The 12,323-nt window shown below is 47.8% G+C and overlaps 1 protein-coding gene across 5 annotated transcripts in view; it reads right to left on the bottom strand.

Moving 5' to 3' along the window:
• Positions 1–12,323, bottom strand: part of VTI1A (vesicle transport through interaction with t-SNAREs 1A) — a 565,329-nt gene that overhangs the window by 542,609 nt on the left and 10,397 nt on the right. For all 5 annotated transcript variants that reach the window (XM_068256574.1, XM_068256575.1, XM_068256572.1 and 2 more), the window contains exon 2: positions 9,707–9,765. In XM_068256574.1, coding sequence (XP_068112675.1) covers positions 9,707–9,765 — 59 coding nt within the window. The remainder of the gene's footprint in view (positions 1–9,706; positions 9,766–12,323) is intronic.

Here is a 12,323-nt window from a genome sequence, read left to right as displayed (position 1 = left end):
AGAGCGGGAGCACTTCCAGCGCCGCCACCGCAGAGCAGCCGCCGCCGAGTCACATGTGAGAGATGCACATGACATCTCTCACATGTGACTCGGCGGCGGCTGCTCTGCGGTGGCGGCGCTGGAAGTGCTCCCGCTCTCTCTCCGTGTCAGAGCGGTCAGCTGTTTGGGGTGAGCATATATCGGCACCTGGTCCTGGGGGGGAGAGGGGGGTCGGGCAGAGCTAGGCATGCTATGCATGCTCAGCAGTATCTGATATGCGGCTTTGCGTCCGGAGCTTGGGGAAAAGGATACATAGTAAAAAATTTATATTGATTTTTAACTTCTACAATGCCTTTTTGGCTCATTTAAATAGTAAATAAAACATTGCAAGAGAGATTTAATTTTCAGTTTTGGGGCTAACAGTTACTCTTTAAATGGATACGCTGTGTTGCACCCAGATGATATAAACAACAACTAGGAAAACTTTATGAGCTGGCTCACAGTGCGCTGTTCAAAAATGCTTGAACAGGCCGCCGTGCCAACAAACTATTCTGTGATATACTGCAACAGGACAGAACGCAGGGGTGGAGGGGTTGCACTTTGCTTTAGATCAGCTTTGAAAATTAGACCACTTACTGTAGGACCTACCAACTCGTTTGAATGCTTGGGGGTGCAACTTTCAGCTGAGAAAAACAAAAACATTAACATACTGCTGATCTACCGCCCACCAGAAAAATACTCAGAATTCTTTAAGGAACTTGTAGATCTCCTATGCAACCTAACACTGGAAACCCCCAGATGGATTGTTCTTGGAGATTTCAATACATGGGTGGATGACTCCTCTTCACAATTTGGAATAGAGCTACCTCGTGCCTTACATGAACTGGGTTTCTTCCAATCAATCAGCTCTGCTACTCACAGGAAAGGTCACACTCTGGACCTTATATTCCATACTGGGCTGTCAACAGCCAATGTGGAAATTAATCCTGTTGCCTGGTCAGACCATCACACTATCCACTTCTCCCTCTCAATACCAGCTGTCAAACACCAGGTCAAGAATCAAATAAAATATCGCCGCTTAAAAGTGCTAACACCTCAAGATATCAGAGATAACCTTAGCTTTGATGAATTGACTGAATCCACTTTGGACTCTGATACTCTGGTGTTTAAATACAACAAATGTGTGTCCACCACCTTTAAGACCATTGTTTCTGTGTGCACCAAATATCTTACTCCACACCATCATGCACAGGGGTTTGATAACGCCATAAAAGAGCTGAAAAGACAAGGCCAAAAACTTGAGAGACTGTGGCGCAAATCTCAGTCCCCAGAAGACAAACATGCCTTAATCCTTCACTCGAAGAACTACCAAAAGGTAATCACAGAAAAAAAAAATCATCCTTTCTATCATAAGAGATTGCAAATGCAGTTAACAAACCAGCCCAACTGTTCCACACAGTGGAAAAACTCTGCAACCCGGCATATCAAAAACTTAATATCGAGTCTTCAAAAAACCTCTGTGACCAATTTGCCCATTTCTTCACAGACAAAGTCTCCGCTATAAGGTCCGCCATCCAACTTACAGCATCTGAGCCTAATATAGAGCCGAAAACCATTAGCAGAGACAACGTAACACCTTGGTCAAACTTCAAAGAAATTGATGAAGAAGTCACATCAAGCATCCTCCTTCACCTCCGCCTAACTACCTGTGCCTGGATCCTGGCCCAACACAGTTCATGTTGAACTGCCCCGACCTGTTCGTACCGGTATTCCTCAAAATTGTTAACTGTTCCTTACAATCAGGGATATTTCCTGCTTTACTGAAGGAAGCAATCATCAGGCCTCTCCGCAAAAAAACCTCCCTGGACCCTGATGCAATGACCAGCTACAGACCTGTCTCTAACCTCCCCTTTCTGGGCAAGCTAATTGAAAAAGCTGTCTACCTCCAGCTAGAAGCCAAAATCCTACAAAACAACAGTTATGACCCATTCCAGTCTGGCTTCAGGAAACACCACAGCACTGAAACTGCCCTCATCCAAATATGCAACCACCTGCTCATGGCAGGAGTCAGAGGAGAGTGCTTGATCCTCATACTGCTAGACCTTTCTGCAGCCTTTGATACAGTTGACCATGACATCTTGATAAACAGGCTACAGGAATACTGCGGCATTGATGGCATAGTTCTTCAGTGGTTCCAATCCTTCTTGAGTGGCAGAACCCACAAAGTATCTATGGGGCCCTTCCTGTCCACCCCTGTATCACTTAAATATGGGGTGCCGCAGGGCTCAATCCTCTCTCCCCTGCTTTTCACGATTTACATGATACCGCTTGGAAAACGAATCCAAAAACATGGCCTGACATACCACTGCTGTGAGCCAGCGCATCAAGTTTTCCTAGTTGTTGTTTATATCATCTGGGCGCAACACAGCGTATCCATTTAAACATAGTGTGCGCCCAACTGTTCGTTACTAATAAAGTTGTTTTTAATTTTTAAAAAAACCCTTCTGTTTGGCTCCAGTAGCCATGACGACGGCTACAGGAGCGTACATAGCCAGCGTCCAGTGCGTATGACCGTCATCTGACGAAGGCAGAGAGCGCCAAAACGCGTAATGACGCCATACGCATGCTGAATCCACAGCCACGCCCACAACGAGACGGCTTCCCCAAGTATCGGAGAACGCGCTGCAGGCCACAGCGCGTTGTTGCCCATCTAGCGGTGGACTGTACCGCTGATGAGCGATTTTAACCATTTATATCTTGTGAGTATAACCTTATTTTGCGATTAAACACATCCTTGGGTAATGCACGATAGAGCGCTTCCTTTTTTCTAGAGCAAGTTCCTCCTTGTCCAACACATGTAGAGCAGCTCAGTGCATAGAGACCAAGGAGCAAAAGGATCATTTGGAAAGCACGGATTTCTTCAGGAAAGGAGCGCAAGGTTTTCGATTTTATTTTTGATTTAAACATTTACAAAGTAGATTGAATGTTTTGTTGTCTCTGCTCAAAGGCAGCCTCTTAAGTGTCCCAAAGTTTAAATACAATAATTGACCTTTTTCTAGCGCTCTCCTGACCTCAGAAGTGGAATTCTGCCAGGAAAACTTTTATGGCTATAATTTGCTTATCAGTGAGTTTACTATATTCCCAACAAGGTACAGACAAGACAGAAGCTGTTACTTGTATGTCTGAAAATTAACTCTTTCAGGCAGAAAAATAAAATAAGGAAAACAGCCTGGTTATTAATATGCCTTGCACTGTACATGCACAGATTTATCTTATCATGTCACATGTCGCCTTGAATACACTTTAAAGAAAACCTGAACTGAAAATTAAAAGTCAAAATAAACATACACAAGTCATACTTACCTCCTGTGTAGTCTACTCCTCAATCTCTTTCTCCTCTCCTGCCTCCTGTTTGTCTACTGTGATCAATGAAATTCTCTGTCCTCCATTTTGATAATGGCCATTACTCCATAACAGGTTTCTGGTCAGCACACAGTTAAACTAGAATATCGCCCACTTGAGCCATAGGGACACATAGACACATCCGTTCTCCTCTCAGCTGTAACTGACAGCAACTGATATATTTCAGATCTGACAAAATGTTGTCAGAACTGGAAGGGATCATTGTCAGAAGAAAATGGTGAGCTTCTGAGAGGAATTGATGGCAAGGTGACTATGTAATATTCATTTGAAGTTACCTCATGTGTTTATTTTAAATAATTTTACTCAGTACAGGTTCCCTTTAAGCATTGTCCTAAACATCTCATCTGCATGCTTGTTCAGGGTCTATAACTAAAAGTATTAGAGGCAGAGGATCAGCAGGACAGCTAGGCAATCTGCAGTGTTAAAAAAATAAATAAATGTGGCAGCCTCCACATACAGTGCCTTGCAAAAGTATTCGGCCCCTTTGAAGTTTTCCACATTTTGTCACATTACTGCCACAAACATGCATCAATTTTATTGGAATTCCACATGAAAGACCAATACAAAGCGGTGTACACGTGAGAAGTGGAACGAAAACCATACATGATTCCAAACATTTTTTACAAATCAACTGCAAAGTGGGTTGTGCGTAATTATTCAGCCCCCTTTGGTCTGAGTGCAGTCAGTTGCCCATAGACATTGCCTCATGAGTGCTAATGACTAAATGGAGTGCACCTGTGTGTAATCTAATGTCAGTGCAAATACAGCTGCTCTGTGATGGCCTCAGAGGTTGTCTAAGAGAATATTGGGAGCACCAACACCATGAAGTCCAAAATGCACACCAAACAGGTCAGGGATAAAGTTACTGAGAAATTTAAAGCAGGCTTAGGCTACAAAAAGATTTCCAAAGCCTTGAACATCCCAAGGAGCACTGTTCAAGCGATCATTCAGAAATGGAAGGAGTATGGCACAACTGTAACCCTACCAAGACAAGGCCGTCCACCTAAACTCACAGGCTGAACAAGGAGAGCACTGATCAGAAATGCATGGTGACTCTGGACGAGCTGCAGAGATCTACAGCTCAGGTGGGGTAATCTGTCCATAGGACAACTATTAGTCGTGCACTGCACAAAGTTGGCTCTTATGGAAGAGTGACAAGAGGAGAGCCATTGTTAACAGAAAAGCATAAGAAGTCCCGTTTGCAGTTTGCCACAAGCCATGTGGGGGACACAGCAAACATGTGGAAGAAGGTGCTCTGGTCGGATGAGACCAAAATGGAACATTTTGGCTAAAATTCAAAATGCTATGTGTGGCAGAAAACTAACACTGCACATCACTCAGAACACACCATTCCCACTGTCATATATGGTGGTTGCAGCATCATGCTCTGTAGTGGCTTCTCTTCAGCAGGGACAGGGAAGCTGGTCTGAGTTGATGGGAAGATGGATGGAGCCAAATACAGGGCAACCTTGAAAGAAAACCTCTTGGAGTCTGCAAAAGACTTGAGACTGGGGCGGAGGTTCACCTTCCAGCAGGACAACGACCCTATAGATAAAGCCAGGGCAACAATGGAGTGGTTTAAAACAAAACATATCCATGTGTTAGAATGGCCCAGTCAAAGCCCAGATCTAAATCCAATCGAGAATCTGTGGCAAGATCTGAAAACTGCTGTTCACAAACGCTGTCCATCTAATCTTACTGAGCTGCAGCTGTTTTGCAAAGAAGAATGGGCAAGTATTTCAGTCTCTAGATGTGAAAAGCTGGTAGAGACATACCCTAAAATTATTATTATTATTATTATTTATTGTATTTATATAGCGCCAACATATTACGCAGCGCTGCACAATAGATAAAAGGGTTAACATACAAGGTAGGACATACAGGAAACTCACAACAAAGCAAGATCATGCAAATGATTTGATAATACAGTGTCAGGTCAAAATAGATACTGTTCTAGTCCACAAGAGGGGTGATTGTTAGTAAAATTGCATAATCAAGCTGGAAACACTAAGGGAGATGGCCCTGCCAGAGGCTTACAATCTAAAGGGTGCGGGTGGAGACAATAGGTGCATCTGTTGAGAGGGTGTCTAACAGAACCAGGGGCGTCTGAGTCACTAGGCAACTATAAATTTTTGCCTATGGCGCCGTGGGTCTAAGTGGGCGCCTTCTCGCCAAGTCGCCGCTCTGTGCGTTTGTTTAATTTTTTTTTTCTTCTTTCAGCCAGCCAGGTCGGCGCCGGCTGTGACAGGCAGCTCAGCCTGTGCCCGGCGCCGCCTACTGGTCCGCCCCCTTCCTCTCCTGAGTCTCTGAGCAAGCAGCACGCACATTAGTTCATATGTGCGGTGCCGCCGCCTACTGGTCCGCCCCCTCTCCCCGCCCCCTCTCCCTCTCTGTGCAGACTAGCGTGCGGCCTCCGCACGCTAGTTCGTTTACACGTCGGCGCCGCCCCTAACTCCGCCCCCCGCCTGTCACACGTGTTGCGACGCAGGGACCAGTCACCAGTGCTACCGCCGGCCGGCTACACCTGACTGCGCAGTGTGCGCACAAACTATCAGAGGCAACACACCTCACAGTGAGTGCCAAGATCTGCAGATCTGCTGCTCATGATGATTTTTTTATATGCATCCGGATTCCTGGCTAGCCCTGATTCCGAGGGGCACCTGTCGCTATCTAACCTGGGGGGGTCCCTGTCACTATCTAACCTGGGGGGGGTCCCTGTCACTATCTAACCTGGGGGGGTCCCTGTCACTATCTAACCTGGGGGTCGCTGTCTCTAACCTGGGGGATCACTGTCTCTATCTAACCTGGGGGTCCCTGTCACTATCTAACCTGGGGGGTCCCTGTCACTATCTAACCTGGGGGTTGCTGTCTCTAACCTGGGGGTCGCTGTCACTATCTAACCTGGGGGTCGCTGTCACTATCTAATCTGGGGGTCGCTGTCACTATCTAACCTGGGGGTCGCTGTCTCTAACCTGGGGGTCGCTGTCACTATCTAACCTGGGGGTCGCTGTCTCTATCTAACCTGGGGGACGCTGTCTCTATCTAACCTGGGGGTCGCTGTCTCTATCTAACCTGGGGGTCCCTGTCACTATCTAACCTGGGGGGTCCCTGTCACTATCTAACCTGGGGGGTCCCTGTCGCTATCTAACCTGGGGGGTCCCTGTCACTATCTAACCTGGGGGTCCCTGTCACTATCTAACCTGGGGGGTTGCTGTCACTATCTAACCTGGGGGTCGCTGTCACTATCTAACCTGGGGGTCACTGTCTCTAACCTGGGGGGTCACTGTCTCTATCTAACCTGGGGGTCCCTGTCACTATCTAACCTGGGGGGTCCCTGTCACTATCTAACCTGGGGGTCCCTGTCACTATCTAACCTGGGGGGTTGCTGTCACTATCTAACCTGGGGGTCGCTGTCACTATCTAACCTGGGGGTCGCTGTCACTATCTAACCGGGGGGTCGCTGTCACTATCTAACCGGGGGGTCGCTGTCACTATCTAACCGGGGGGTCGCTGTCACTATCTAACCGGGGGGTCGCTGTCACTATCTAACCGGGGGGTCGCTGTCACTATCTAACCGGGGGGTCGCTGTCACTATCTAACCGGGGGGTCCCTGTCACTATCTAAACTGGGGGTCCCTGTCACTATCTAAACTGGGGGTTCATGTCACTACACACACTGGGGGTCGCCAGTCACTAACTGAACTGGGAGCTCCTGTCACTACCTGAACTGGGGGGCACCTGTCACTACCTTAACTGGGGGCTCCTGTCACTACCTTAACTGGGGGGCCCCTGTCACTACATACACTGGGGGCTCCTGTCACTACCTAAACTGGGGGGTCCTGTCACTACCTAAACTGGGGGGCTCCTGGCACTACCTAAACTAGGGGGCACCTCTCACTACCTAAACTATCTAGGCCAACCAGCCCAGAATCACTGGCAAAAAGGCCACAGCATCACCACCAGTCAGGCCAGCATTTACTTCAACCAGCCAGCCCAGCCACAGCTTCGCCACCAGCCAGCCCAGCCACAGCATCACCGCCAGTCAGGCCACAGCAGGCCTTCCAGCCCACACATCATCCCCAATCCAGACAAAAATAGTATTGCCAGCCAGGCACAGCAGCCAGTAGAGGAGAATTCAGAAGCCAGGTGAGAGGTGTCTACCATATTAAGGGGGCATTCTGCCCATTTATGTGAAATGCTGTCTATTTATGTGCCTCATGACTGCTGAATTTGTCTTGTTGGGGGCCTCATGGTTACTGGATTTGTCTTGTTGGTGGCCTCATGATTGCTGAATTTGTCTTGTTGGGGGCCTCATGATTTGTTGGGGGCCTTAAGATTGCTGAATTTGTCTTGCTCGGGGCCTCATGATTGCTGAATTTGTCTTGTTGGGGGACTCATGATTTATTGGGGGCCTCAAGATTGCTGAATTTGTCTTGTTGGTGGCCTCATGATTGCTGAATTTGTCTTGTTGGGGGCCTCATGATTTGTTGAGGGCCTCAAGATTGCTGAATTTGTCTTGTTGGGGGCCTCATGATTGCTAACTGCGAGACTATGGGAAAAGCAGAATCATCATCATATGAGACAATAGCATTAAACCTACTTTTTTTTAGCTTTTTAAAACAGAAAATAAAACTGGGGGGTTCTAAAAAAAATACATTTTTCAGGAGTAGGATGGATGAAATTGTTTATCTTCACAGTTTATTTTCAACTTGGATTTTCCATAATGTTCATGTATGAGTTAAAATGTTTGTATTTAGTTTAAATTGCTGTTGGCACTTTGCGATTGATAAGTGACTTTTCGCCACCACTGTCCTAATCTAATGTCCCACCATTGCTAAGTTCATGTAAACTTGTCTCCACCCGTGACCACACCCACATTTTGGTCTATGACCACACACATTTTTCGCGCAACGAAGCCCCAATTATTGGGGGGGGGTGGTGGTGACTGTGGATAATCAGCACCGGGTGCCAAATACCCTAGGTACGCCACTGCCTCATAGTGAGTGGCGTGCCCCCTCTTGATATTATATGCCCCACTCTCCCCTGGCTGGCCCTGAGATTTGAGTGTGGAGGGGGGGGGGGGGGGGGCGCCACAGGTTTTCTTGCCTGGAGTGACAAAGTGGCTAGAAACACCCCTGAACAGAACATATTATGGTGCTGGTGTAGGGGGGGTATGTGAGCATGAAAGGGTGAGTCTTGAGAGCTTGTGTGAAGGTATTAAAAGTGGGGGCGAGTCTGGTGGCTGGAGGGAGCGATTTCCAGAGAGCAGCTAATTGCGGGTGGACCTGGCATTCCAGAGGATACAGGAAACACGGAGCGAATGCCTAGGGGTAGGATGGATAGGAATAGGGTTATGCCGAGGGGGTGTGTGGGTAGAGTTTGGGGGGGAGGGAAGGGAGGTGCATGGGGGTTGAGGGCCAAAAGGGAGTCTAAGGACAAAAGGGGAGAGGGTGCGGGGAAACAGAAGGGGGACAAGGTGTAGAAGGAGGTGGAGGTAGAGCATGTGGTGATGGGGGAGAGCGAGATGGGGAGGGAGATGGCTAGGAAATGGTGGAGGGGTAAGGGAGTGAATAGGAGGGAACATTTTGTACTGATGGGATAAGGTAGGATGGGGTGTGGAGAGTGGAAGCATAGACAGGGGGACAGCAGTTAGACCAAAATTAGGTAAATGTCACCAATGATGTGGCTGAAGGGGTTCAGCAAAGTTGCATCAGTAATTAATCTGGTAAGGAGAAGTCCACAGGAGATCAGCAGTGAAGTTAGCAGAACATCAATGATGGCAAAAAATACTGGAAGCTGTAATTGCAGCAAAAGGTGGTTCTACAAAGTATTGACTCAGGGGGCTGAATAATTACGCACACCCCACTTTGCAGTTATTGATTTGTAAAAAAAATGTTTGGGATAATGTATGATTTTCCTTCCACTTCTCAGGTGTACACCACTTTGTATTGGTCTTTAACGTGGAATTCCAATAAGATTGATTCATGTTTGTGGCAGTAATGTGACAAAATGTGGAAAACTTCAAGGGGGCCGAATACTTTTGCAAGCCACTGTACCTCTCATTTCAGGTGATATATGAGGATTTTATACAAAAATTGTTTCCTGTTAGATTCAGGAAAGCAAAATACACCTCAAAACTGAAGGCACAAAAGTTGTCAAGGTGTTTAATAAGCAGTTTGTCTCAGTATTTCATAATCATAACATTTAAAAAAAAAAAAAAAAAAACTCCCTGGCCTATTTTTCATTTTTCAGAAAAAAAAAAAAAAAAAAAAAAAAAACCAAGAACAAAAAAAAAAAACACATACCAGCTCTTTGGCCTCATCAAGCTGCTTCTCCACATTAATCACCATCTGTTTCTTCTCCTCTGAAATAAGATCATTAAAAATATTATAAGCATCAACCTCACCAACCACTGCTCTATCTACAACTGCCCAGACCCAAGTATGATCAGCATTTCCCTACAGCCACAGCCACATCTCCTCAGTGTCCCAATTCAGTCATAATCTCTTCAATGTCTCTCCCAAGTTATAACCTCCTTCATGTCTCTTTATGGCATACATGTCAAACTCTGATCTGTAGGCCTAATCTGGCCCACGGAGCCATACAATTTGGCCCCCAAGTGGTTTCCCCACTTCGCATTATGTTTGGTCCACTCTAGACCACTAGGGAAGCTTTATTGGGGGTGAAGCCCAAGATCACCAGGGAAGGAGGGTTAAAGCACTACACACCAGGAAACTGTAACAGGATGAGGGGGGGGGGGGGGGGGTCACTAGAGGCCAGGAAATTATTTAGGGGAGTAGGGGATGGCGGGGAACCACTAGACACCAGGGACAGTCTTTCATCTAGACATTGAGGTTAGCCCGGGACTTGGTCCCAGTGTTCAATTTTGGCCCACTTTGTATTTGAGTTTGACACCCCAGGTCTATGGTCACGATATTCTGATGGTCCTATTGTCAAATCTGTTCATTGTCCCCCACAGCAACATTTCTCTAGTGATCCCCAATAGCTCTGCCTTCTCAGAGTCACTGAAAGGCACATCTTCTCAATCCTTCCCCATACAGTAATAGTCGATGTCTATTTTGTAGCACAGTACTACCATAATCAGGGACTTCTAGTGTTTATTTTTCTGTGCAGTGTTGCGACCTATATATGCACCTTTCCAGACACAGTGTCTCCAGCCCATATTCAGTGTCTTCCAGTAATAAATATCCCTCCACCATTATATCCCATTTCCCACTGTATATACTCCGCATCCCTTCTGTGTAAACAATGTTCCCCAACAGCTTCCCCTTCTATAGTCAGTGTCTCTTTCCACAGTATACTTAATTACAATGCTTAATATCCCACCCTATAATACACACTCTGTGCAGCCACTATCCCTACCCCATACCAAACCTTTCAGTTCCCAGTGATCCCCCTATCTGTTGAGTCGGTCCCACTTTCCCACCTCTACAGTTTATCTAGATACAGACAGTTAAATATGCCCTAAACCATCCAATTTGCCCCCCAATACCATCCCAGTGCCACCAATAATCGCCACCAGCTATAGTTACTGTCCCCAACAGTACTTCCTACTCCATGCAAACAATTACATTTTATATATTTATCAGTGAACCATCATAGGATCCTCCCTATACAGTCAGTATCCTCTCACAGTCCACCCAGCAGCAGTTGTTGCTGTTCAGTAAGCCAGCACCTATTCGGTAAGGAGTCCTTGGGCTGGACTCCAAACACTGCCACTCCCTACTGAGTATGGCACCCCAGTTGGCCCCTGAACGGTAAGTATGCCACCCCAGTTGGCCCCTGAACGGTGAGTATGCCACCCCAGTTGGCCCCTGAACAGTGAGTATGCCACCCCAGTTGGCCCCTGAACAGTGAGTATGCCACCCCAGTTGGCCCCTGAACGGTGAGTATGCCACCCCAGTTGGCCCCTGAACGGTGAGTATGCCACCCCAGTTGGCCCCTGAACGGTGAGTATGCCACCCCAGTTGGCCCCTGAACAGTGAGTATGCCACCCCAGTTGGCCCCTGAACAGTGAGTATGCCACCCCAGTTGGCCCCTGAACAGTGAGTATGCCACCCCAGTTGGCCCCTGAACAGTGAGTATGCCACCCCAGTTGGCCCCTGAACAGTGAGTATGCCACCCCAGTTGGCCCCTGAACAGTGAGTATGCCACCCCAGTTGGCCCCTGAACAGTGAGTATGCCACCCCAGTTGGCCCCTGAACAGTGAGTATGCCACCCCAGTTGGCCCCTGAACAGTGAGTATGCCACCCCAGTTGGCCCCTGAACAGTGAGTATGCCACCCCAGTTGGCCCCTGAACAGTGAGTATGCCACCCCAGTTGGCCCCTGAACAGTGAGTATGCCACCCCAGTTGGCCCCTGAACAGTGAGTATGCCACCCCAGTTGGCCCCTGAACAGTGAGTATGCCACCCCAGTTGGCCCCTGAACAGTGAGTATGCCACCCCAGTTGGCCCCTGAACAGTGAGTATGCCACCCCAGTTGGCCCCTGAACAGTGAGTATGCCACCCCAGTTGGCCCCTGAACAGTGAGTATGCCACCCCAGTTGGCCCCTGAACAGTGAGTATGCCACCCCAGTTGGCCCCTGAACAGTGAGTATGCCACCCCAGTTGGCCCCTGAACAGTGAGTATGCCACCCCAGTTGGCCCCTGAACAGTGAGTATGCCACCCCAGTTGGCCCCTGAACAGTGAGTATGCCACCCCAGTTGGCCCCTGAACAGTGAGTATGCCACCACAGTTGGCCCCTGAACAGTGAGTATGCCACCACAGTTGGCCCCTGAACAGTGAGTATGCCACCACAGTTGGCCCCTGAACAGTGAGTATGCCACCACAGTTGGCCCCTGAACAGTGAGTATGCCACCACAGTTGGCCCCTGAACAGTGAGTATGCCACCACAGTTGGCC

This window comes from Hyperolius riggenbachi, chromosome 10 (genome assembly GCF_040937935.1).
Source record: "Hyperolius riggenbachi isolate aHypRig1 chromosome 10, aHypRig1.pri, whole genome shotgun sequence".
Lineage (NCBI taxonomy): Eukaryota > Metazoa > Chordata > Amphibia > Anura > Hyperoliidae > Hyperolius > Hyperolius riggenbachi.
The sequence above is the reverse complement of the archived record's forward strand: the minus strand, read 5'-3'. Positions and strand labels throughout refer to the sequence as shown.